At 46.6% G+C, this 27751-nt stretch overlaps 1 protein-coding gene across 2 annotated transcripts in view; it reads right to left on the bottom strand.

Annotated features, from left to right (window-relative positions):
• fbxo25 (F-box protein 25) overlaps positions 1–27751 on the bottom strand; it is a 60089-nt gene that overhangs the window by 14438 nt on the left and 17900 nt on the right. For both annotated transcript variants that reach the window (XM_085996427.1, XM_085996429.1), the window contains exons 3-7: positions 23021–23070; positions 22840–22932; positions 14371–14464; positions 8281–8465; positions 3337–3519 (exon numbers count right to left, since the gene is read on the bottom strand). In XM_085996427.1, the coding sequence (XP_085852553.1) occupies positions 3337–3519; positions 8281–8465; positions 14371–14464; positions 22840–22932; positions 23021–23070 (605 nt within the window). The remainder of the gene's footprint in view (positions 1–3336; positions 3520–8280; positions 8466–14370; positions 14465–22839; positions 22933–23020; positions 23071–27751) is intronic.

Genomic DNA, 27751 nt, shown 5'->3' with positions numbered 1-27751 from the left:
AGCTCTAAGAAATATATCTAACTCCTTCTTGAATATATTTAAAGACTTGGCCTCAACCACCTTCTGTGGTAGAGAATTCCACAGGTTCACCACTCTCTGGGTGAAGAAATTCTTCCTCATTTCTGTCCTAAATGGCTTACCCCTTATCCTTAGACTATGACCCCTGGTTCTGGACTCTCCGACCATCGGGAACATCCTTCCTGCATCTAGTTTGTCCAGACCTGTCAGAATTTTCTAAGTTTCGATGAGATCCCCTCTCATTCTTCTAAACTCCAGCGAGTATAAGCCCAATCGACCCAATCTCTCCTCATACGTCATTCCTGCCATCCCAGGGATCAGCCTTGTGAATCTTCACTGAACTCCTTCCATGGCAAGAACATCCTTCCTCAGATAAGGCGACCAAAACTGCACACAGTACTTAAGGTGTGGTCTCACCAAGGCCCTGTACAACTGCAGCAGGACATCCTTGCTCCTGTACTCAAACCCTTTCGCTATGAAGGCCAACATACCATTTGCCTTCTTCACCGCCTGCTGCACCTGCATGCTTACCTTCAAGCGACTGGTGCACAAGGACACCCAGGTCTCGTTGCTCTTCCCCTTCTCCCAATCTATTGCCATTCAGATAATAGTCTGCCTTTCTGTTTTTGACATCAAAGTGGATAACCTTGCATTTATCCACGTGATATTGCATCTGCCACGCTTCTGCCCAATCACCCAACCTGTCCAAATCATCCTGGAGTTTCTCGGTATCCTCCTCGCAGCACACACGCCCACCTAGCTTTGTGTCATCTGCAAACTTGGAGATATTACATCTAGTTCCCTTATCTAGATCATTAATGTATATTGTGAATAGCTGGGGTCCAAGGACCGATCCCTGCGGTACCCCACTAGTCAACTGCCTGCCACTTGGAAAAAGACCCATTAATTCCTACTCTCTGCCCGCCAACCAGTTCTCTATCCAAGTCAATACCTTGCCCCCAATCCCATGTGCCTTAACTTTACACGCTAATCTCTTATGCGGGACCTTATCGAAAGCCTTTTGAAAGTCCAAATACACCACATCTACTGGTTCTCCCTTATCTATTTTCCCAGTTACATCCTCAAAAAATTCCAGTAGATTAGTCAAGCACGATTTACCTTTTGTAAATCCACGTTGACTTTGTCCGATCCCGTCACTGTTTACCAAGTGCTCAGCTATTACATCCTTTATAATGGACTCTAACATTTCCCCCACTACTGATGTCAGGCTTACCGGTCTGTAATTCCCCGCTTTCTCTCTACCACCCTTTCTGAATAGTGGGGTAACATTAGCTACCCTCCAATCCATGGGTACAGTTCCAGATTCCAGCAAATTTTGGAAGATGATCAGCAATGCATCTACTATTTCTAGGGCCACTTCCTTAAGTACCCTAGGATGTAGATTATCAGGCCCTGGGGATTTATCGGCCTTCAATCCCGTCAATTTCCCTAACACCATTTCCCTACAAATACTGATTTCTTTCAGTTCCTCCCTCTCATCAGACCCTATGTTCTCCAACATCTCTGGGAGGTTATTTGTGTCCTCCTTTGTGAAGACAGAACCAAAATATGCATTTAATTGGTCTGCCATTTCTTTGTTCCCCATTATAATTTCCCCTGCTTCTGGCTGCAAGGGGCCTACACTTGATTTCACTAATCTTTTTCTCTTCACATATCTATAAAAGCTCTTACATAAAAAATATCCTCCACTGAGAATTCAATATTAATTCCATTTGTTTTCCTTTCTTTTTCAGAACCGTGGAAAAGTATGGGCTAATTAATGAAAGTCAGCATGGATTTGTTAAAGTAAAATCATGTTTGATTAACTTGACTGAATACTTGGATGAACTAACTGATGAGGGTTGTGTGGTTCATGTTTATATGGACCTTCAAAAGGCATTTGACAAAGTACCACATAATAGACTGTAAGCAAAATTAAAGCCCAAAAGATTAAAAGTAGCAGTGTAGATACAAAATTGGCTAAGGGAGAGAAAGCAGAGAGTAGTGGTGAACATTTGTTTTTCCAGACGGGAGTGAAGTATACAGTGGTGTTCTCCAGGGGTCAGGTTTAGGACCACTGCTGTTTTTGATATATATTAATGACCTGGGCTTGGATATACAGGGCATAATTTCAAAATCTGCAGATGACACGAAATTTGGAAATGTAATAAACAATGAGAAGGATAGTAACAAACTTCAGGAGCACATAGACAGACTAGTGAAATGGCCAGACACATGGCAGATGAAATTTAATGCAGGGAAGTGCGAAGTGATGCATTTTGGTAGGAAGAATGAGGAGAGACAATACTAGTTAAATAGTACAATATTAAAGGAGGTGCAGAAACAGAGAGACCTTGGGGGTGTGTGTACACAAATCTTTGAAGGTGGCAGGACAAGTTGAGACGGCTGTTAAAAATGCATACGGGATCCTTGGCTTTATTAATAGAGGAATATAGAGTACAAAAGCAAGGAAGTACTACTAAACTTATAAAAGTTAGGTTAGGCCTCAACTGGAGTATTGTTTTCAATTCTGGGCACCATTCTTGGAAGGATGCCAAAAACCTTAGAAGGGTGCAGAGATGATTTATTAGAGTGGTACCAGGGATGAAGGACTGTTATTGGAGAGACTGGAGAAGCTGGGGTTGTTCGCCTTAAAACAGAGAAGATTTGATAGAGGTGTTTAAAATCACGAAGTGACAGAAGGGTCAGTAAGCAGAGGACACAGATTTAAGGCGATAGGCAAAAGAACAAGAGACGACATGAGGGAATTAAAAAAATATATATATACATGCAGCGAGTTATGATGATCTGGAGTGTACTGCCTGAAAGGGTGGTGGAAGCAGATTCAATAATAACTTTCAAAAGGGAATTGGATAAATACTTGAAGGGGAGAATTTGCAGGGCTATGGGGAAAGAGCAGGGGAGTTGGACTAATTGGATAACTCTGCCAAAGAGCCGGCTGACTGCAAAATTCGGGCCAATATGCCCACTCACAAATGGGTATACATATTACAATGATGACATGCAAGTGAGGAAAGAAAATCAGATACATTTTCTACACATGTCCTTAGCAACGCTGGGCACCAGGAATGCCCGAGCGTTTCTACCATTAATACTGTCAAGTGGGCGCAATTTAATTGCCTAAGCTAACAGAAGACAGCTACAGTTCTGAATTTTTTTTATATATATCCGCTCTGCAACCCTACCCGCTGACACTGCAACACAGTGCCTCAGGGAAGTCCACCCCTCTCCTTAATTCAGTTTCATACCCTGACTGCATTTTATTAGTCCACATTCTACTTCCTCTGACAGACTTGCCTGTTTTTCTGCAAAATGGTACTGACAAAGTTTTTTCCACAGATGTCTATCTTCACTGAGCATGTGCAGAGTAGAAGTCACCTGGCCCAAGCTGACGATGTCCAGGCCGTCAGAAAACCTATGCAGAATGCTGTTCTGCATGTGAAGTGGAAGATCACTCAGTGTTGCACCATTATTTATTTGCTGCGAACATAAAAAGAAAAAAAGTGTTAGAAAAAAATATTTAATATACTAGGGCCTAGAAATTGGGTATAGCCCCGCTTGGGGCGTTAGAATTGGCGCTACGCAAATTTTATAACCAGATGCAACTTACCGCCACCTCGCGCGATATCGGGTTGCAGCGCCCCTAAAGGTGATTGAGGCACAAAATCAGGCGTTACATGGGACTCCTAAGGCGCTAACCTGGCGGCGCTACTCAATATCGGGGCGGGCGGGCGCAGCGCAGGTGCTGTCAATTACCGATGACCACGAGACTTTCAGGCACCGGCCAGCTCTTAAAGGGGTGGGTCAGTAAGGATCAGCAGCCACACTCTGCGCCTTGTAGGCCTCAAAATCGGAGCTGGCCATTCTGTGGCGTTACAAACTTTGAGAAGATGGAGAGGGTGAGGCAGAGAGCGGAGCGCTTTACCAATGGGGCATTGGATGAATTGGTGGGCGCAGTGGAGCGTCGGCGAGATGTGCTGTACCCCGACAATGGCAGGAGGCCTAATCAGAAGGAATACCGAAGAGCTTGGAGGGAAGTTTCTCAAAAGGTCAACTCCAACAGCATGGTGACCAGAAGCCCTGTGCAGTGCAGGAAGAAATTCAACGACCTCACTCAGGTCGTGAGGGCGAGTGGTGTTTCGGCAAACTTCTTCATCTCTCCATCTGCACCTGACTTTATGGCCAGAGGGTGCGCGATGCCCCATTGGCCATCTGTCAGCAAGCACCCATGGCCCTTTCCGGGAACACACATGCACATTAAACTCAGGGCATGATGTAAGGGCTCTTCCACCATGGGGGGCATGAGATGACAACTCAGGGCATCATGTTTCATCACTTCCCGTCCTTTCTCCTGCAGGCCAAGCTGGCGAGGAACCGCAAGGAGCAGCTTCGCACCGGAGGAGGACGTCCTCAACTCCAGACTCTCACGGATCTCGAAGAGAGAGTCCACCAGATTGTTGGAGGCCGTATGATTGGTCCTGTCACCACTGGAGCTGCCGACCCCATTGTGCACAGCGATGGTAAGGTCCTCACCTTTTTGAGCTGTCTCCTTCCACTTGTTCCCCCCACCAGCATGCTTTTTCACTCTGGACCCATGTCATAGCATTGCAGCAATCTTGCATCCCTTGCTGCCACCCTGTCCTCTCGCTAAAGCCACTCTTCAACCTCCCTGCTTTCAGATGCTGCATCACCAGCTCGGGAGCCGGGCCCTCAAGCTGCCAGTGCCACTGCCTCCGGAGGAGACAAGCAGGAGGAAGCCGGAACATCCGTGCCAGCCTCAGGGGAGCCAGCCCATCTGGAGACTGGGGATAGTAGTTCCCTGGAGGGGAGGGGGGGGGGGGGGTCTCTGATGAGGAACCAGTTGCAGGAACCAGCGGGCTGCAGCAACGCGAGGTGGGTAGGGAAGCTCGGGGGCCGTCTCCCCTGAGGGCGAGGCAGGCCACGATGACTGCTGCACAGAGTGCAGAGGAAGTGCATAGCCTTTCAGAAATGAGCGCCCAGGCTCGGCTCAGGCACACTGAGCTGATGGCTGCAGTAGGGAGGATGCCTGACTCCATCGACACACTGGCAAAGAGTGTGCAGGACTTTGGGGCAGCAATGGAAAGGACTGTCCAGGGCTTGACCGAAGCAGCGGAAAGGGCTGTCCCGGCCTTGTCCGAAGCAGTGGAAAGAGCTGTCCCGGCCTTGTCCGAAGCAGTGGAAAGGGCTGTCCCGGCCTTGACCGAAGCAGTGGAAAGGGCTGTCCCGGCCTTGACCGAAGCAGTGGAAAGGGCTGTCCCGGCCTTGACCGAAGCAGTGGAAAGGGCTGTCCCGGCCTTGACCGAAGCAGTGGAAAGGGCTGTCCCGGCCTTGTCCGAAGCAGTGGTACCTGCCACGCAAGTGCTCAGTGCTGCCACGCAGTCACTTGCTGGCTTCCTGCACATTAAGGCCACGCGAACACTGACTGCTGCCACCCTAGCTGGATCAGGCAGGATTACCCGGGGCCCTTGCAGCACCACAGCAGGCCATCAATCTGTGGACCAGCCGATTGTGGCACATGCTGCGGTGCTGCCCTGTCAGAGTGCCAGTGTGTCGGCCGACCATGGAGCAGGTGTCCGCTCTCAGGATGTAAGCATTCCTGATGCCACCGCTGGCACGTCTCCACTGCAGCTGCCACCACCTGCAGGACAGACTACTTCCAACCATGCACAGTTGGAGCAGTCAGCATCCGGGCCCTCCAAGCCCAGAGGTCGTCCAGGCCGTCCCTCAGGGGCTTCTGCGCTTTTGGACACTCAGCAGGCGTGCCCCAGCCTTGACGCAGCCACTGGGGTCCAATTACGGAGGAGCTGCAGGGAGGGAAGGGGCCGATCTCGTAAGAGAAGTAGATCTCTATCAAGAGGTAAAGAGTAGAGGAAGCTGTTGAGACGTCTCATTTGTAGAATTCAAGGCCGTCTACACCTGCTGTGAATGTTAGTCATGTTTTGGGTAGTGTCGCGGGTTTGCCAGACAGTTATGTGTTAGTTCGTTAGTTATGCTTTCTGTTGCCATTGCTTTGTCATGCTGGAAAGCAGCACTTTTTGGAAAATAAAGAAAATGTTTTATTTACACTGGAACTCTAGACTATTTACAAGCATGGTGGCCTTCATAGGCTTTGGGCGAACTGGAGGGCACTGTTCCAATTACACCCAGCATTCCGTCAGAGGGGCCTAGAACCGAGTCCTTATGAGCCTCTGACGGACGGCCCTTCCAGTTTCTGGACCCCTCCCGTCCTCCTCCTCCTCGTCCGCCTGCTCTGCTGGACCTTCAAGGTCGGCTGGCATTGGCTGGGTGCGTCGGATGGCCAGGTTGTGGAGCATGCAGCAGACCACGACGATGCGCGACACTTGCTCCAGCGAGTACCGCAGGGCGCCCCCCGAATGGTCGAGACAACGGAACCGCTGCTTGAGCACACCGATTGTGTGCTCCACAATGTTCCTGGTCGCCTGATGGCTGGTGTTGTAATGCTCTTCTGCCGGGGTGCTGGGCAAACGGAGTGGGGTCATGAGTCATGGGCAGAGAGGATAGCCCTCGTCGCCAAGAAGCCAGCCTCATGGGTGAGCCGGGGCCTCGAAAAGGTCAGCCACTGAGGTCTGCCGCAGGATGAACGCGTCGTGGCTGCTGCCAGGGAATTGGGCGTTGACCGCGATGATCATCATCCGCAAATTGAGAAATATTTGCAATGTCCCCAGTTGCTGCCTGAAACGAGCCGCTGGCGAAAAAGTTTAGGGCAACAGTGACTTTGACGGCCACCGACAGAGAGGTCCTGCACCGTAACCGCGGCTGTAGATCTTCAGCAAGCAGGTGGCACAGCTCAGTCACCACACCCTTTCCGAATCGGAGCCTTCGCATACACTGCTCCTCCGACATGGCAATGTATGACACCTGCTGCCTGAAAACCCTGGCAGCGTACGGTCGCATTTGGCGACGTCCATTGCCCCTCCTCCTTCTGGCCATTCCCGGCCCTCTCTCCCTCCGCCTCTGTGCCCTTGCCATATGTTCAGCCAGCAGGATGTTCCCCTCCAAAGTAGCTCCCATTATAATGTGAAAGAAGTAAGACGCAGTAATATCTCACCAGCAAACTGTTGTGGACAGGGCTGAAGGTCCAAAGGCACTGCTGGCTCAATGAAAAGTACGCTCTCCCACTGAAGGTCAGCAACTCTCTCCAACAACCAGCAAGATGCCCACCCAAAATGGCTGCCGCTTTTATACTAGTGCAGTCCCCTTTAAATAGCACCCCCCTAGCCCGAGAAGGACTTGGGAACGTTCCAGCAAGCTGTCACTATTAGCGCCAGGCGGAACGGAGGCGGGCGCCACTCAATTTCCGGTCTGGGGCGCCAAAAAGGCGTTGCACACTGAAATGACGCCAAAACCCACTCAATATAGCAAGAGTCGCTGGGTTCACTGCGGACGGGCGAAAATTGGCTAACGCCCCACTTCTCGGCCTCCTTAGGCGCTAATCGCTGGCGCAACCAACCGAATTTCTCCCCCTAGGGCTTTTTATAATCTTGCCAGAACTATAACATACTACACATGATTCAGTTATAACCCTCAGGAGTACTAAAAGTCTTTTCAGCTTTGGAAATATAGGCCCCGATATTTACTCGGGCCGTGACTAGAGCGATGGGGGGGGGGGGGGGAGGATTTCTGGATGGGAAACCCGGTCAGACAACCACAGGATGTCTTTAAAATCTTTTTCAGCAGGTTTCCTGCCGTGTGGGAAAGCAGCCGGGGAGCAGGTGCCAGGTAAGTAGACATCGTGGGTGATTGGGGTGGGGGAGCAGTCAGAGATCGCTATGGGATCAGGAAGAGAAAAAAAAAAGAGAATCGGCCAATCGCAGGGGTCCGCTTGTGTGGAGGTAAGCTTGTTTGGCCTGGAAACATTCCTGCTCCTCCTGGCTCAAAAGCAGTGTTGTAAATGCACTCAGCTCATGAATGCGGCCCTTCTCACCTCCTTTTACCTGCCATGATTCCCGAGCCCCGGGAAACCCGGCCTCCATGGGTTAAAAATAAGAATCCTGTTAAAATGGAGGCACGCAGCATCCTTAAAAAGATTTTACTGACCGACCTGCCTCCTGAGCACAGATTGGTCGTTTGCCCTGAGAAGACATTGTACTGTAGTCATTACTAATCAACTACTAACACAACAGATTCATGCACCTGATCAACAAGGAAGTCAAAGCAAAACAAGGGTAGTAAGCAATAAAGTAGGTTTAGTATTCCTACCCTGGTAATCTGCAGGTTATTTAGCTGGTGTTGCCAATTCAGAATAGTTTCCATACGGTAAACCCAGATGTTAACGTTCCCAACAAGGACACACCTTCCCACCTCGCGGACGAGGATGCAGAGGGCAGAACCCAGATCCTGTAGAAGGTTTTTGATTAGTCGAGGATTCTGTTGGTCCTCAATTACTGTAACACAACCAGAAAAGTATACTTCAATCCTCACACAATTGATAAAAAGAATTAAAAATATAGGATAGAATTATAGGTGGATTGGATAGTGCTGTGGGTTTGCAAATAATCTTTTCAGCTTGAATTTGTTCAAAGTTATTGACCTTGCTGATGAGAGTCACTTCGCTTTGATATTTACAAATGAGTTTCGTAAGTCTCAACCCAGTTCTTAGTTGGTACGAAACTGTTCCAAGTTCAATATTAACAATCTTTATTCAGGGGCCATTAAGCTGCTGGTGGAAATGGAAAATTCACATTTGTGAAGGTGGTCTTCTGCGATTAAGGTTCAGACAGCTTGTTTGAGCTGACTGGAAGAAATTTCACGCTGAATCTGGATTGTGTTATACCTGACCAGAGTGTGCTTAATGTCAATACAGGTAGACTATCCTTTATCCGAAAACCTCGGGACCAGCCGTGTTTCGGTTTTCGGAAAATTTCGGATTTCAGAAGGTATTTTATAAGACTGGGAAATTTGTCGGGGGTGGGGGTCGGCGGTCGGCGGGGGCGGGGGGGTCGGCGTCGTGCGCACGACTTACGCTGAACGAAACCTTTCGGTTTTCAGAGGATTTCGGTTTTCGGAAGTGCGGATAAAGGATACACTATCCCTTATCCGAAAGGGTGGGGGGTCGGGGTCGTGCGCACGACTTACGCTGAACGAAAAAACCTTCGGTTTTTAGAGGGTTTCGGTTTTCGGAAGTTCGGATAAAGGGTAGTCTACCTTTACCAATTGCCAAAGGTGGAACAAAGGCATGCCACGCCTCAGTAATGACAGCCCTCACCTTCCCATTTTGATCAGTACAAAAACTTTAAAAAAAAGATATTATAATAATAAGGAAGAAAAATACTGTGGATACTGGAAATCTGAAATAAAACCAGAAGATGCTGGAAATACTCAGGTCAGGCAGCATCTGTGGAGAGGTGGCAAAAGGAGGCGATGATAATGGGATAATTAAAGAAACAAAAGATGAGTCTAGAGGAGGTGTAAATGGGAATATCAGAATCATCAGCAACAGCTGCCATTCAAAAAAAATGGGGGCATAGGTTATGATCTGAAATTGTTGAACTCAATGTTGAGCCCGGAAGGCTGTAAAGTGCCTAATAGAAAGACGAGGTGCTGTTCCTCGAGCTTACGTGAACTTCATTGGAACAGTATCGGAGGCCAAGGACAGAGAGGTGGGAGTGGGTCGGAGAATTAAAATGACAGGTGACCGGAGGCTTGGGGTCACGTTTGTGGACTGAACAGAGGTGTTTCGCAAAGCGATCACCCAATCTGTGTTTGGTCTCCCCAATAGAGGAGACTGCATCGTAAGCAGCGAATACAGTATACTAAATTGAAAGTACATGTAAATCGCTGTTTCACCATCATCCCTTTTGTCATTTAATCTGTCCAGCCTTCCACCCCATCACAGACCTTCCCTTTTGTGCTTTCCTTTCCTCCCCTCCCCCCTTTCCCTGCCTCTGTACTCGCTTAAAACCCGTCACATCTCTAACTTTTTCCAGTTCTGACGAAAGGTCTGAAACGTTAACCGTTTCTTGCTCCACAGATGCTGCCTGACCTGCTGAGTATTTCCAGCATGTTCTATTATTTTAATTTAAAATAGAGTTCCATCCAACTTTAAAGTGTTTCTGAGATGTGTCAAAGGGGAAAAAATGACACACATAGCATGAAACATATCACAGTATTTAACACTGCCAATCATTTGTCTTCAACCCTCAAAGTTTCATATTAGACTAGTTAGAATTCTAAATTAGAATAAGATGTGTGCTTTGATTATCCAATTGCCCATGTAAGGGTTTACTGGTCATGGGGTTAAAATTCCTAAGTATCCCTCAGTGTGTTACTTTTAGAGACACCACATATTTAAAGAATGCTTCCAGTAAACATGATTTGGTATGGCAACATATGGAAGCTGCACTTTAATAGGACAGCACATCAGATAATCAATAAGTAGAAATAGGTGGCCATACATTCGTATTAAGAACTCATGAGGTAAGGACCTAAATGGATGCAAACAGCATTCAACAATTACTTCTGACAAATCAAAATCCACACATCACAACAATACTAAAGATTGACATATTTACAGGGGAAGAGGAGGAGGAAATAAACACAATCAGCTACTTTGATTTATTAGTGGGCTTTCACTACATTAACAAACCTAAAACCTACACAAAAGTCAGATACGCCAGTTGTCTTTTATGCAGAAGTCTGCTCAGAATGCATCCAAAAATGCAAGTTATATCTGGATGTGAAAAGTAATTTGTACAAAGTAATCTGTGAAACTAATTTTTTTGGTATATCCAGATAATGACAAGAATTTTACTTCAGTGCTTACATTTATAGCGTGGATTAGGTACTCTTAACTGCCATCACATTGAATGAAATCATCTCAATTTTCCTCAGATAAAGCCTATGGTAATACTTGGATAATTCCTCATGAAGAGACTAGGGGGGGGGGGGGGAGAAATTCGGTTGTTAACGCCACCGATTAACGCCTAAAGAGGCCGAGAAGTGGGGCGCTAGCCAATTTTCGGGCGGGCGCAAGGCGCCTCGCCCCATATTGAGCATGCATTTAGCGCCGGCGCTAAATCTTAGTGCCCGCTCATGGGCGCAGGCCGATTATGACATCATTTGAGTGTGCAACGCCTTTTAGGCGCCCCGGACCGGAAATTCAGTGGCACCCCCCTCCGTAGCGCCTGGCGCTAATAGTGACAGCTTACCTGGACCTTACCAAGTCGCTCTCGGGCTGGAGGAGCATTATTTAAAGGGGACTGGTGTGGTTTAAAAGCGGCAGCCATTTTTGGAGCACAACTTCCTCGAGAGCTACAAAGAGTTGCTGAGCTGCACACCGAGAGCCATTTGACCACTGAGCCAGCGCAGGCAGACGATCTTCAGCCTTCAGACCATCACCTTGCTGTTGGTGAGCCTTGACAACGGGAACCTTCCCGTAGGCACTTATTATGGGGGCTGCATTGGAGGGGGAACGTCCTGCTGCTGAATCATCTGGAAAGGGCGCTGAGACGCTGGGAGAGGGGGGCGGGCATGGCCAGACGGAGGAGGACCAACAGACGTCGCCACAGCAGACTTATGCTGGCAGGGTTTTCCGACAGCAGTTTTCCTACATGAACATGCCGGAGGAGCAGTGTGTCAGAAGGCTGCGATTTAGAAAGGAGGTGGTGACTGAGCTGTGCCAGCTGCTTCAGCCAGATCTGCAGCCTCAGATAAGGTGCAGGACATCTCTGTCAGTGGCTAAGAAGATGCCTGCTGGCCTGAACTACACGAGCGGCTCTTCTCAGGCTGCGCGTCAGAGGCTGATCAGAAGTAGCTTCTAGGCCCCTCTCACGGAATGCTTGCTGCCATTCCAAGAACAGGAATGGAACCGGTCTGATACCCCCAAGCCTGTGAAGGGCAAGATGCATGTAAATAGAAGGCATGGCCATTGTAAATGAAGAAAGTGTTTCATTACACAAAATGTGGTTCCTTCAAACATGAGAAAGCTATGGCAACTTAACTCTCACACCCGGGAGACTGTCCAAAACATAAATCACATTCCGACCATCTTCCTTGGCCTTGATTCCACTGCGCCAACCAAAGCATCCAATGCCCCATCAGTGAGGCGTTCCGCCCTCTGCCTCACCCTTTCCATGTCTTGCTAGGCTGGTGCGCCACAGGTAGGCTCCTACCGCTTTGAAGGCCTGCAAGGCAGTGAGTGTGTCTGGTGATGCCAATTGATCTGCCCCTTTAAGAGCTGGCCAGCGCCAGTGAGTCTCAGGGAAAGTGATTATTGACAGCACCCTCGCTGCGCCCCGCCGCCGCGAAATTGGGTTGCACCGCCGGGTTAGCGCCTTAAGAGTAGCGTGCAGCGCCTGATTTAGCGGCGCAATCACCTTTAGGGGCGCTGCAACCCAATATCGCGCTAGGTGGCGCTAAATTGCGCCTGGCGCTAAACTTTGCGCATCGCCAGGACTAGCGCCCCAAATGCGGCTATACCGAATTTCTAGGCCTAAATTAATAATACAGCAGACTACACCTTTTAAGTATTGTATTGAGCACTGGATGAATATGACTTACTAGTTTGTGAATTTCATAAATAAGCAGGCAGGAAGAAAATATCTGCCAGAGGCCCAGGAAGCAGGTAGGGAAAAAATGTCTGCTGAAGCCCCAACCACATCTGCCAACTTACCGTAGCTGCTATGCAGGAGCCAGCTTAGAAAAATAAAAGGGAAAACAAAAACAAATGTGTGCCTACATACTGTGCTGACACTAGGGTTGCCACCCCTCACTGATTGCTCAGGAGTCTCCAGAAATTGAAGGTTGATCTGGATGCTGCTACAGGCGCACCCAGAAGAGAAGCACTTTGTATGTGTAGTTCACGACTGCGCACCTTCATGGCTCTCAATTCCCATCCTGGCACTTGGAGACGCTGTCCATTTTCAGTTTCAGCCACTCCCTGCTGGAATTTCCTCATGTCTAGTCCCACCCCGCCACTGGAAATACTTACCTGTGCCCTCTGCCTTTCACAATTTCACTCTGATCATCTTTCACTTGCAGAGGAATAGAGAGGTTTTTTTAAGCATTGAAAGCTTTATGCACATTAAAGGAATTGATGGCTATAAAATGAGGTAATTTCTCTTTATTGGTATAAAGTAATGCAAACTAATGTTCCCTGTTGTTCGCTGATCAGAAGATAGAATGATTCAGGAGTACGTGAAGGTGTTCACAAAGGCATCCTGCGGGACCAGCAACAAGGAAATTACTTGTGCCTGTATTCAACGCTTTCTGTAAATTCAAATGGAAAAAAAACCTATCCTCATCTCCTGTCTAACCAACCCGCGACAGGTATGTGGTGGAAACTGTGCTTGCCAGTCCCACTCTTCCCCACTGCAGAGTATTTTGTTAGGCAAAGTGAATAAAGTTTGGAAATTCCAGTGGTGCACGAGTGTTTTAAAATATCACATGACCAAACCTCCAAGAATATGTTCAACCACAGTTGCCAACCCTAGCTTTCTCTCTTTCTCCCCCCCCCATTTATATTTCCAAGTTGTAACTTCTTTTGCTATTTGCTATGCAATAAACTTAGGAAAAACTACTAACGAGATGGAACCATGGCCTTTAAGAGAAAGGAGCACGGCACACTGGTATTGAGCCCGTATGCCTATTTCTCCTTGGGAGGGACTCCAAATTGGTCCAACCTCAGACCAATAACTAAAGTCAGTGCAGGCCAATTTGGAGATGCCATTTCTTTTACAAAGCTATGTCTGGATTTATCAAGATTTTATAGAAGCGAGTAACATACTTTCTACAAAGGAATAGGATAGGTGTACTGTGAAAGAGAAAGACGATCAGTTTTAACCATTGTGAGGACACCATTGTAACCAACAGGAAAGTGCACAATAAGTAGCTTTGCCAGCCACTGCTTGCATTTCAACCTGGGAATTCACAGTAAACTTGTGCAAATTGGCTACTGCATTTCCTACATTACAACAGTGACAACACTTCAAAAGTACTTAATTGGCAGTAAAGTGCTTTGGGACGTCCCGAAGTCGTGAAAGGTGCTAATATAAATGCAAGCCTTTCTAAATACCCAGCATGCTGCAACACTGCTCTACTTGAAAATTCTGCAGTCTCCAAGATAAATAAGCGAAGTTTACACTGTGAAGGACACTAATCTTGTGCAGTATGTTACTAGGTTTAAGACTTCTGAATATCTAAAGACAAAACAAATTACTATATGACAACTGAAACAACTATAGTTAGAATGAATTTATTGGGAAGGAGGAAATTAGTATAGATCTCTTTACATTGCTACTCCGAGAAGCATGTTTTACATATTTGCATATTATAGGGTTGTATAAAGTTTACCTTTCCGAACAATCTTTTCCAAAATATTGAAGTAGTTCTTCTGTGCAGCTCCACTTAAAGAGGTTAACTGTGAGTTTGCTATAAGCTGCAAAAGCTGTGGAGTTAAAAAGTTTTACAATCATGAATCTTTAGTATAGTAAAATGAATTCCTCTTCACTACAGATCTTCAAACAAACGATTCATCATGAGTGTACAATTAAATTGTACAGTTGTAATAGCCAAAGTATGAGTTAAAATAAAAATTAAATAGTAAAATTCAAATACAAAAAAGTTCCTTCCTCCTCAAAGTTCACTCCTGGCACACTGAAATTACTGGTACAAAGAATAAATATATATCCCAACAAGAATTATAGAATACATATCCCAACAGTATCAGTTCAAGAAAAGACTAATGGTGCTTGGAGGCATTGATAGTACGTAATAGTGTTTTTAAGTGGTGACATACACAAAGGTAAAGATAGGGAGTGGTTAGATTATGCTGGGAAGACGATGGTGCCAAGCTTGAAGGGCAAATGCTTATGCACTTCCTTATATCACCAGTAGGTGTATTTTACTGGAGATAAAGGGGGGAAAATTGAGGCGCGCCCCCTTTAGGGCACTAACTTCGCCAGGGCCCGAAAAAATTAGCACCCCCGCGGCCAAAATGCACTGGTAGTGCCCCAAGAGGGAAGCGGGGTGCTACTAGAAGTGCCACGTCTCCCTCTTGGGGCACTGCGAGTGAATATTGCGGCGCTATGTGCCACAGCGCCATGCGCTGCAGCATGTCGCGCCGCTGTACTGCAGGTCTTCCTCCCCTTCTTAAAGGAGAGGGGCCTAGCGCAGCGCAACCCAGCTGGGTCACCGGGGATTGGAGTGCCGGCAAAAGAGCCCGGCACTCAAGAGAAGTGCCAGGCTCACGGAGCGCAGCCAGCACTCCGCGGGGTGGCTGCTGAGGAGGCAGGGGACCGCAGAGGGGGCAGGTGCTGGCAGGCGGCCAGCAACAAAAATGGCCGCCTGGCACCTCCCCGGCCACAGATAGGCCCCCCTGACCCCGTCGGACATAGCGTCCGGCGAGAAGTCAGGGGGCACTACCGAAGATCACAGGTGGGGCGCTGCGCACGGCGATGACGTCATCGCCAGTGGCACAGCTCCGTGGGGCACCAACGGTTACCGCCGCCGGTAACCTCCCACTGAATTTCGTGGGAGGCGTTGGCAGCACTGCACCCAGGCACCAGTTGCTTTGCAAAGTAATCGAATTTTTAGGCTAAATTGTTTTCCTGTAGCAGTCTGTTTTAAAAAAAATCCATACAACTGCAGCATGTATCATCTGGTACAGCAGCGCTGCAGGTTGAATGACGTGATAGTCATGATTGCATGGTGTCCAAGAACTTTCCGCACAATTTCAATATTGAAGTTCATAACCTGATTATATAAAGACACACAGACAGGAGGGTTTCAAGACATTGAAAAGCCTCAAGTCAAAATTTGAATGGTTGGTCAACGGAACCCTTCAATGCCTTCGTATTTTGCAAGCTATACATTTTCAGTGTTCCAAGATCCAAGATGGATCCCTATCGTCTAAACTTCCTGGATATCAGAAAATAATGGGAGTAAAGCTAGCTAGTTGATATCCATAGATGATAAATTCTCTCAGTGGCCAGTGTATGCACCAACTGAAGATCCTCCAGATTATTCAGCTGGACTTCTCTGCAAAATCATAAAAGATTATATTTGAAAATGTAGAGGGTACTACTCTCTTGATGGTCTTCAAGATCTAGCCATTGATATTGATCTCATCCTGCTTGGCCACAAACAGATGTAAAGTGAAGTTATAACTAATTCCACCTGTTCCAAACAAAAGTGATAATATAATTAATACCAGGCGGCAGCAATTGGATGAGCTACCACATGCAGGCTTGCCAATGCCCTGGTAAATGCTGAAAGTGAAGGATATATCATAATATCATTAGCACTAACACAATGGAAAGTATGGAAAAACCCGAGCCAATTTATTCTGATCATAATCATTGGGATGCCAAGTGGAGCATATTCTGAATGGAGGCGAAATCAGAAGAAGAAAAAGATTTCATTCTATTGATGCATCTGATCTATTCTGTCTTGTAGCATATTCAACATACTGTACTTTGAAGGTAGCACTTTTTTTTTTTGAAGTCAAGAACCCCTGGCAGATGTGGCGATTAACAGCATTGTACTTTAAAAGGGACTATGCAAGCACGTTTTATATGTTTGTCAGTATGCCTGAAGGCCCTACGGCATTTCTACAGTTCTTTAATACTTTAGAGATACCACTTGATGTGGTGATGAGGGTGTGTTAATTGAGGATATGTGCTTTGATAGTGCCGATGGGCAGTAAAACCAACATCAAAAGCAATGTGAAGGAATATGGTCCTCTAACATATTCCCCAGAATTTGATTCAGAACAGGCTCAACTTCAGCAGCATGTGAAGATGTCAAATGAAGAAGTACAAAACTTTTGATAGGGTAGCTACAGCATATATATCCCAGCCATACAGCTAGTTATTAGGCTAAATATCATTCAGATTTGATCTTCCACTGCTAAGAGTATACCCATAATACATTTGAGCACTCCTGCGTTCTATTTATACCTTTAAGCTTAACTTAAATTTAATGTACAAATAGGTTAACAAAAACACTGATTTAGGTAATTGGCAAAAGAACCAGGGGCAAGATGAGGAGAAATTTTTTATGCAGCAAAGTAGTTGTGGAATGCACTGTCTGAAAGGGTGGTGGAAGGAGATTCAATAATAACTGTCAAAAGCAAACTGGATAAATACCTGAAGGGGAAAAAAATTGCAGGGTTCTGGGACTAATTGGATAGTTTTTAAGAGCCAGCACAGGCACGATGGGCTGAATGGCCTCCTTCCGTGCTGCATCATTCTAGGATTCTAAACCTTGAAAATTATTCACTGAAGTATGCCACTATGTAACAAATTCATAGCTTGGAGCACCATGCAAACTGGAAAAGCCATGGACCCTGCAATTTATCATCCAACATTTGACCCCTCTGTCCTTGCAAACTACCACCCATCTCCAACCTCCCTTTCCTCTTCAAAGTCCTTGAACGTGTTGTCACCTCCCAAATTCGTGCTAATCCTTCCCGCAACTCCACGTTTGAATCCCTCCATTCAGGTTTCCGGCCCGGCCACAGTACTGAAACGGCCCCTACCAAAGTCACAAATGACATTCTTTGTGACTGTGACCATGATGAACTATCCCTCCTCATCCTTCTCGACCTATCTGCAACCTTCAACACAGTTGACCACACCATCCTCCTCCAACCCCTCTCCCCTGTCGTCCAGCTAGGTGGAACTGCCCTTGCTTAGTTCCATTCTTGTCTATCAATCGTAGCCAGAGAATCACCTGCAATGGCTTCTCTTCCCACTCCCGCACCGTTACCTCTGGAGTTCCAAGGTTCTATCCTTGGCCCCATTCAATTTCTTATCTCCATGCTACCCTTTGGCAATATCATCTGAAAACACAACAACATAAGGTTCCACATGTACGCCGACGACACTCAGCTCTATCATGTCACCATCTCTCTGGACCACTCCACTCTCTCTGATTTGTCACACTGCTTGTCCGACAACCAATATTGGATGAGCAAAAATTTCCTCCAACTAAATATTGGGAAGGCTGAAGCTATTGTCTTTGGCCTCTGCCACAAACTCCGCTCCCTGGCCATCCCTGGCAACTGTCTGAAGCGGAGTCAGACCGTTTGCAACCTTAGTGTTGCGTTTGACCCCCGAGATGAGCTTCTGACCACATATCCGCTCCATCGCCAGGACTGCCTACTTCCACCTCCGTAACATCGCCCGGCTCCAACCCTGCCTCAGCTCATCTGCTTTTGAAACCCTCATCCATGCCTTTATTACCTCTAGGCTTGACTATTCCAATGCTCTCTTGGCTGCCCTTCCATCTTCCACCCTACATAAACTTGTGCTCATCAAAAACACTCTGCTGCCTGTATGTTCACCCACGTGCCTGCTGACCTTCATTGGCTCCCGGTCCGGCAACACTTCAGTTTTAAAATCCTCATCCTGGTTTTCAAATCTGTCCATGGCCTCACCTCCTTCCCATCGCTAACCTCCGCCAGGCCTACAAGCCTTTGAGATCTATGCTCTTCCAATTCTGGACTCTTGCGCATCCCCGATTTTAATCCTCCCACCATTGGCAGCCGTGCTTTCAGCTGCCTTGGCCCAAAGCTCTGGAATTCCTTCCCTAAACCTCTCAGCCTGTCTACCTCTCTCTCCTTCAAGATGTGTCTTAAAACCTACCTCTTTGACCAAGCTTTTGGTCATCTGTCCGGATATCTCCTTCGGTGTCAAATATGTTTTTATTGATATTGCTCGTTAAGTGCCTTGGGACGTTTTGCTGCGTTAAAGGAGCAATATAAATGCAAATTGTTATCGTTGGATGATTTTAACCCTGCCTACCCTGGGCAGTTAAAAAAAAAAAAGTTTGGGAGACTCACCCAAAGGTTGTGATTTTAACCTGCTCTTCTGAAATTGGCATGATTTTTCATTAAATATGCAAATGTTATCGGGGCTCGACAACTATTTTAAGCATGGACCTGAGCGGGAAAGCAATTGTAGCTTTGCTGTCAGGTCAACCTTGTGGGAAGAGAGATGAGGGCATAAGAGGCCCAGAAAGAAGTATATTTTTTGAAAAAACTTGCCTCGTCGGCCTGGAAGTGCTCTACTCGGCCCCATTTACCCAAGTGCCAGCGATTATTTGTTCGGTCCTTGGCGACAGCCTTTTGCAGCTGATATTGCACTCCTGCCTGCTGACCAGCTGCTGCTTTCTGCTGTTTTAGCACAATTTAGAAGTGTTGTGAGAAAGCCTCATCTCCAACAGGCTCCATCAGTAGATAAATGCACCATGTACACAGATACTGAGCGATACACACTAGGAAGGTCCCAAGATTGATCTCCGATCTGTGCTGTTAACGTGTCTCAGTGAGGACAGATTTAGAGTCAAAACAGCTGGGGGGAGAAATTCGGTATCGCCCCGTTTGGGATGCAATTATCGGCCGGGCGCAAAGTTTAGTGCCTGGTGCTAATTATCGCCTCTGACTGCAAACTTGGCTTCTATCGCCCCTGGAGGTGATTGGAGCGCTAAATCAGGTGCTACACACTTTTCTTAAGGCGCTAATGTCAAGGAGCGAGGCGCTACCTCAGAGCGCTGGCGAAGCTCAGGTGATGTCAGTCAGCAATGGAACACAGACACAATGGTGTCGGCCAGTTCTTAAAGGGGAGGGTTGATCTTGCTCTCCATCCACACCCTGCTCATTGCAGCCTTGAATCTCGGCCTGGAGAGACCTGTACATCAAATCTGCTGGAAAGAACAATGGAGAGGCCCAGGGAGAGCTCAGAGTGCAGCCCCCATAGTTTCTTCTAAATTGTTGCAAGGTCAAATCAAAATGAACCTGCAAAGTGCTGCTCAGTACCCAAAACTCCTTCACACAGCGTTGAATCTCTCCAGAAGTCTCTCTCTCAGAATGCGTGGTGCAAAAATGTCGCCGACAAAAAAATGCAGGAAGTGGTCGTCTTTAAATAGCGCTCCCCCAGTCCCTTCCCGACTGCAAAACGCTCCCCTCAACCGGTCGTTGCCAGCAGCAGGCGGTAAGGCAGGGGGCGCCACTCAATATCCGGTCTGGGGCGCTACCGGGACGTTGCACGCTTAACTGACGTCATGATCTGCGGGCGCAGGCGATCGTGGTGGTAGTGTTTAGCGCCACTGCAAAATGGTCAAGTTCATGAACGGTGCAAACATCGCTGCGCCTGGGCGCTAGTTGCTTTGCGCCCCACGCTAACGGGAGGCGCAAAGCAACCGAATTTTTCCCCGCTGGTGTCAAGATTCCCTCTCGATCGTTACCCAGTGACTCCTATTGCAAACTATGGAAATCATTGTAACAAAATTTGCAGGACAGGAAACCATCGGGTGGAACTCTAGTTTTACACCCCTCCCAATTTAGCCTCCATTGACTTGTTTCCCAACAGATAGGTTAGGTTAAAATTGTCCTCAGTGTCCACAGGTAGAATCAGATATCCCCCCATAATCAACTGCAACACTCACTGTCCAGTCTTTTCACATGAAAAAATGGCCACTTGGGAGATGCACCACTGTTGGCATCTGTGGAACTCTATTCCAATAAGAACATTCACCTTCAGCAAAGGAGAGGAGAAAGACAGACAAGGGAGCATTGTTTTCCTTCCTTTAATCATTAACTTCTCCCCATCTCCTCTGAAGGCATAGACTCGTTGCTGGGGCATGAATCCCTGGATACCAGTCACCTTCCTGTATCTCGACTAAGTGGTTGTTGTTCATGTGAACATTAACCAAGCTGTTCAACTAAACACAGCCAACCATAACGCTGTTCCAGCAGGGATTGCTGAATAGTTATTAGCAGCAGGAACCCGAGCCAATTTTCCTCCCCAACCCAGAAAACCGAGGCCAACTGTAACGTCCTACTGCCGTCCTGAATGAGATCAGCTAACTGTGTACAGATTAGGGATTGGACTTGGGGGCTTCCCAGTCTGTATGGCTCAGCTAATCGCTGGATACACTCACTGAGCCGTTTTGGGTGCTCTAAAAGGAAAATCTTTGCTGTCATGAAATACTAGGACAGATCTTGAATGTTTGTTATATTTAATAACTTGATTTTGTCAGTAGTACAGGAAACTTTGTGCTATCCGGAGGTGAGCTATCCGGCAATCTGGAGCCACCGGCAAAAATCAGCAGCCGTTTTTTATTCTTTTTGTTTGTTTTTTTTGCTTTGTTTGAACAGTCAAGCTGTGCAAGGTCTGTAGCTATAGCAACAGCTTCAGCTACAGAGCTTTAGGGCCACACCGGAGTGTTTAGAAGCTGTTGCTAAGCAACAGTGTTTGTTGTCAAATACGGAGATAAGAATCTCCGTATCTCTCAACATTAACTCTGGAGAGTACGGAAGTTTTGAGGCAACGGCAGCAGCTCGGTCCCGTGGGTGCCGGATAGCACAAAGTTTCCTGTACCATGATTTTATGTTCAATTTATATTAACTCTGTGGTTGCTGTGAATGCATTTCTCCAACATTACATGCAGGACTAGCTTGGTGACAATGGCACTATTCACCAATTAATTAAAAATAAAGAATGGAAATTTAAGATGGAGGAGAAAAAAAACCCTAGAAAGAGCAATTGTTTTTCAAATATTTAAGTTGAATGCTGCAGGGCAGAAGGATGAGAAAGAGAAAGAAAAAAAATCTGCCGACAGATTTTATAGACTACTTCACAATCAGCACAAGACCTATCCTTGAAATAAGCCTGGGGCTGGGTTATGTAATCACTAATTTGGAATATTGAATTTATAGTACAAAGGAAATGATATTTGTCAGTTCAACTGATACTCTTAAGGTATTGCAAATGATTACAAATAAAATGCAACTCTTGCACAAAAGCAATATGAATTCTGAATATAAAAATCTCAGATCAAAAGAAGTCTCCTAAGATGAGCTCTTCTCACCAAAGCACACCGTATGAAATACAACTAGTGTAGGCCACATTTCAAATCTTCTATACACTGATTTCAGTCAGTTTGTTCTGGGGGTACAGGAAAAAAACGCAATTTATTTTATGTATATATGCTTTCCCATAACACCAGCTTATAACACTGGTTATAAACAGTCCTCAGTGTAACTGAGCTGAGCTGAATAATAGGGTTACAGCCAAGGCCTACATTCAGCAGACAATAGAGCCATTATCAAAATGGGAACACTCCTACTATGAGTGCTTAGAAAGAAAGCAACAAAGAAATCTAAGTGCTGTACCCTCTGCTTATATCAATTTGAAAAAGACAAACGCTGACTCCAGTGAGCTCATACAGCATTAACTGTACCACAAATCACAATGGAATGACTTTGTCTGGAACTCAAAATTCTTTTGAACTTCATTATGTGTGAAGCCAAATGTCCCCGATAAGGATAAATTTACCGAGTTACAGTGAAGAACTGGAGAATTAAAGCTCACTTCTCCGCTGTGAGTTCTTAGTTAAAAAGTATGATAATTAACTGAAATTTGCAATTAAATTAGAAAACTGAAACTAAAAATGAACACAAATTGCAAACGGTGGATTAGATGATCAGGGAAATATATGGTTCACTTTTTGTAGTAAAATAAAACATGTTCTTTATACATATGTTTATTATTTTTACTATAAAAACTAATCATAGTAATGTAATCTTCTTGGTAACAAGCCAAGCTAATCTACACAAATTTTGCAATCCAAGTTATGTCACTGGATGTGAATAATTTCAAATCTGCATTTCATGGCTACTGTACTTGAAAATAAAAGGCCTGCACCAAGAAAATCAATGAAAATGAGATCTTACCATCACTTGGGTGCTTTGCTCTGTTCCAAATACAAATATGCTCTTTACAAGGATGTTAGCACAGTTCAAAGAAAATGACTTACTTTAACAACGTAGTTGAATCTTCTTAAGTCTTGAATTGCACTTGAAAAATCCAAGCGGTTAAAAGCCTCTCCCAGTGTACAATAACCATGTCTCTACAAATAAAGTAAAGCCATAAGATTTAAAACAGGGATAAAATTAAAAAGAAAATGACTATGTAGATTACACAGCAAGATAACCTACTTCTCTGGTGCTCCCTTTATGAACATAGATCCACTTTTCCTGATAGAAGTCTGAAAAACATGAAGTACAGGTATAATACTTTGTCCAAAGTATTCTGAAGTTCATAATTGGATGATGTGACATTAATATAAGCTGATACAATGGCTGACACTTGCAGTACAGTATCTGGTGTATTAACTTCTGCTGTATCTGCTTACTGGGTGACTTAAAAGATCAAATTAGAGATTGTGCCTCCATTTTCATAACTTTGTTGCTCTTTGCATGGAACTTAATCTGTAATATATTCAATTATAGCATTTTGTGTGCTTAGTCCTGGTAAAAGAATGTATATATTCTACCTCGGGTTGGAGCTTGCTTTCAAACCTCAACCTAGTTTCCCCATTCTCATCATGCTTCCATTTTGACTCCCTGCCCCTCATATCTACTAAAGAGATTACCTATTGCTCAGAATAGTTTTCTTACAAATAAAATGCCAAGGCTGAGAATCGCTCTTTCAAGAGTTATTCATGTTGTTCCACACCTATAACAATTTTCTTGCATCAATTACAGCTGAGAAGCATCTGGCCTGCTCCAAGGCTTCCACTGGCTCCTGAAGCAATATCATCAGCCAAAAATATCAGCTGCTGTAAGCATGTTACTTTCCCTTCCTTTCAGTGAGAAAACACCTGGGGAGGGCAATTTTCCCTGGATATTTTAGGTGCTAAAGAGCCTCTGAGGTGGTCGAGATGGTGTCTTGAGCTGCAATGCTGGTTTAGCCTGCTTTCAGCACAAGTCGCCATCTTGGTAAAGGAGTTGAAGCGTGCACTGAGAACAGCCGCCCAGAGGCTTGTTAAGAGTGACCAACAATTAAATTGGCTGCTAACGCTCATTGAAGAGGCTGCACGCCATTTTGCTGGCTAGCACTGCAACTAATGACAGGGACCAGCCTACGTCCTGTCTTAACCTCGCGCAGTTGAACATGATGTTAAACAGCATGAAGGACCCCCTACCAGTGCTACTTAAAGGGATCATGAACTACTTGCAGGTTAGTTGCTGGATTATTTCTTCTCGGGTTTCCAATCAGGTTCCCGCTCCTGCCACAGTACCGAAACAGCTCTCATCAAAGTCACAAATGACACCCTTTGTGACTGTGACAAAGGTAAACTATCCCTCTGTCCTTCTTGACTTGTCTGCAGCCTTTGACACGGTTGACCACTCCATCCTTCTCCAACGCCGCTCCACTGTCGTCCAGCTAGGTGGGACTGCACTCACCTGGTTCCATTCTTATCTATCTAATCGTAACCAGAGAATCACCTGCAACGGCTTCTCTTCCCGCTCCCGCATTGTTACCTCTGGTGTCCCCCAAGGATCTATCCTTGGCCCCCTCCTATTTCTCGTCTACATGTTGTCCCTTGGTGACATCATCCGAAAACACAGCGTCAGTTTCCACATGTACGCTGATGACGCCCAGCTCTACCTCACTACCACTTCTCTCAACCCCTCCACAGTGTCTAAATTGTCAGACTGCTTGTCCAACATCCAGTTCTGGATGAGCAAAAATTTACTCCAATTAAATATTGGGCAAGACCGAAGCCATCGTTTTCGGTCCCCGCCACAAACTCTATTCCCTAGCCACTGACTCCATCCCTCTCCCTAACATCTATCTGAGGCTGAACCACACTGTTCGCAACCTTGGTGTCGTATTTGAACCTGAAATGAGCTTCCGACCACATATCCGCAGCATAACAAAGACCGCCTACTTCCACCTCCGTAATATCGCCTGTCTGTCCTTGCCTCAGCTCATCCGGTGCTGAAACCCTCATCCATGCCTTTGTTACCCCATGACCTGATTATTCCAACGCACTCCTGGCTGGCCTCCCACATTCCACCCTACGTAAACTTGAGGTCATCCAAAACTCGGCTGCCCGTGTCCTAACTCGCACCAAGTCCCATTCGCCCATCTCCCCTATGCTTGCTGACCTACATTGGCTCCCGGTTAAGCAGCGCTTCGATTTCAAAATTCTCATTCTTGTTTTCAAATCCCTCCATGGCCTCGCCCCTCCCTATCTCTGTAATCTCCTTCAGCCCCACAACCCGGAGAGATATCTGCGCTCCTTTAATTCTGCCCTCTTAAGCATCCCTGATTATAATTGCTCAACTTTTGGTGGCCGTGCCTTCTGTTGCCTAGGCCCTCAGCTCTGGAATTCCCTGCCTAAACCTCTCTGCCTCGCTACCTCTCTTTCCTCCTTTAAGACGCTCCTTAAAACCTACCTCTTTGACCAAGCTTTTGGTCACCTGCCCTAATTTATCCTTATGTGGCTCGGTGTCAAATTTTTTGTCTTAAAATACTCCTGTGCAGCACCTTGGGACATTTTACTATGTTAAAGGTGCTATATAAATAAAAGTTGTTGTTCTATCTGTTGGTGCAATTCTACGCATTTTTGGAGTTTTTCGATACTTGTCTAAAGTTTCAATAGTCTACAGGGTGTGGTCTGGCTGGTGCTGAAGTACTTTTTCAGTGATTTAAAGGCTTGTGCTGAAACAAGTTGCTTCCAGACATGGGTGGTTTGGATGCCTTCCTCTTGGAATTGAGCATGACTGGGAGAATGAAGAGAGGCCACGGAGAGCACGACAAGCTGCTCGAAGATGGAGAAGGAGGAGGGGGAGAAGGGCTCTCAACAGGAAGCCATATTCACCGAGGATCTTGAGGGAGCAATTCTCTTACCTCAACTTCAGTGATGACCAATGCTTGAAACATCTGCACTTCACTAACAAGGTCGTGACTGAAATCTGCCAACTGCTGCAGCCACAACTGCAACCTCAGAGCAGGGAGACTGCATTGCCCGTGGCTGTCAAGGTGACCGTGTCTCTTAACTTTCATGTGTCTGGCTCCTTCCAGGCTGCTGCTGGAGCTATAAGCAATATCTCGCAGTTTGCAATACACTGATGCACAAGGGAGGTCACTGAGGCTCTCTATACAAAGCGAGACAGCTTCATCTCATTCCCTCTTGCCAGAGACAAGCAGGCGGCGTGAGCACGAGAGCATGCTCGGATCAGTTACTGCACACACATTGCTTTGCATGTGCTTCATGTGAACACTGCCGTTTTCCTTAACCGAAAGGGACTTCACTCCCTCAATTTACAGTTGGTGTGCGACCACAGGCAGTAGTAAAGACGAAGATGACGTAGGCAGCCCCTTCGTGATCAAATAATTCATGAGCGATACCAGTAACCACAACTCCCCATTCACCAACAGTCCCACACTGCTTACCTTTCCTTCATCACTGACCATCACATCATCCTCTTTCCGACAACAGAAAAATAAAAAGCCACCAGAAAATGCATATTCCATCGAAATTTATAAATCAAATCATGACATAATGCATACAGAAGTAAACTAAGTGCGTTGTGCATTCCCTTCGTGTCTCTTCCGTGTGCTTTTGCATCTCCTAGTGCTCCTACAAGGGGCTTCCCCAGTGGCTGCAGCATGGATGGTGGAAGACTGCTGACCTTCAATTGAGGAGACTGCAGATGGCCTTGGAGGGCGACCTCGAGCAGCTCTGGGCCTAGAAGGACCAGCTTCAGACTGCACCATCTCCGCCTGGGCTGGTTGGCTGACAGGCAACAGCAAGGGCACTGGCAGAGTGGCAGGGATGGGAGCACGAATGCTATCATTCTGAGAGGATAGCAGGTTCGTACTCCATGGAGCCAGGGCCACTCGCCCGGGGTGGTGTCTCAGCAATCCTAGTAATCCGTTAAGAGAACAGATTGATAGACTGTGATGCCCCAGAAGTCCCATTAAACACTGGTATCCAGAGCCAAGATGGCAGCAGTCTGAGCTTCCACTGCAGCACTCATCTTTGCTGGAAGCTGCTTGTGCTGCAGTGGAAGCTGAGACACCAGCCATCAGACGCTGCATCGTGCTGGGTTCCACAGGTGTGCTGATGGAGGTGACCACCCGTTCCATGGTGGAAAGGATGGGCTCCAAGTTCTGCGGAATGTCCTGTGCCAAGTTGTTGCTGAACTCCTCCATGCTCCTTGACATTGTACGCAGGATTTCCAGTGCACCAAGCACTTGGGTGTGTACACACATCAGCCTTCTTCTGTCGCCTAGCCCATCGAAGTCGTCAGCAGCTGAACTAGTGTGCGAATTCGCCCTCTGGTGAGCTGGCACCTGCGCTATTCTTCCCTGCACCCCGCAGGCCTGGCTCTTGCACAATTGTGCCTGGTGTCTCACCACGTGCAGATTCCTCCTCTATCCTAGCCTCTAAAATATATGCAGTATTAGTATCTGAGCTGGTGGCCGTGACTGTAAGGTCGAGTGACGGTGTCTGTTCATTTTCACTTTCTTCTTCCCATTTCCTACACTGGCTGGGCAGGTGCCAATTCTTAGCTTAAATGAAAAAGAGACAAGGGTCGATTTGTGGCAAGGGGAGGAGAGGAGAAAGTGAGAAGTGCAGCTTCTCAAGTCAGAAGAGATTGAGGGATGAGGGGGCAGTGGGGTGAGGTATGTGGATACCCCCATCATCAATCACTTCAGCGGACACAGCCTCAGCTATGCCCCTTCCCATGATGGCCAGCACTGTCTCTCTGTGGGGGTTAAAACATGTCCCCCTCTAGTTCCTTCCTGCTGCCTCTTGTGTCACCTTCTCCTTCAAGAAAGAGGGAAGTGTGTCAGTGAGTGTCTTGCAATATATTTGGGAGATGTAGCTGTCATGACTGAATAGCTAACAGTGTGTTCCAGCTGTGAGA

This window comes from Somniosus microcephalus, chromosome 9 (assembly GCF_052327205.1).
Source record: "Somniosus microcephalus isolate GS21.2 chromosome 9, FLI_Smic_1.0, whole genome shotgun sequence".
NCBI classification, from domain to species: domain Eukaryota; kingdom Metazoa; phylum Chordata; class Chondrichthyes; order Squaliformes; family Somniosidae; genus Somniosus; species Somniosus microcephalus.
This window is presented reverse-complemented; position numbering and strand designations above follow the sequence as displayed.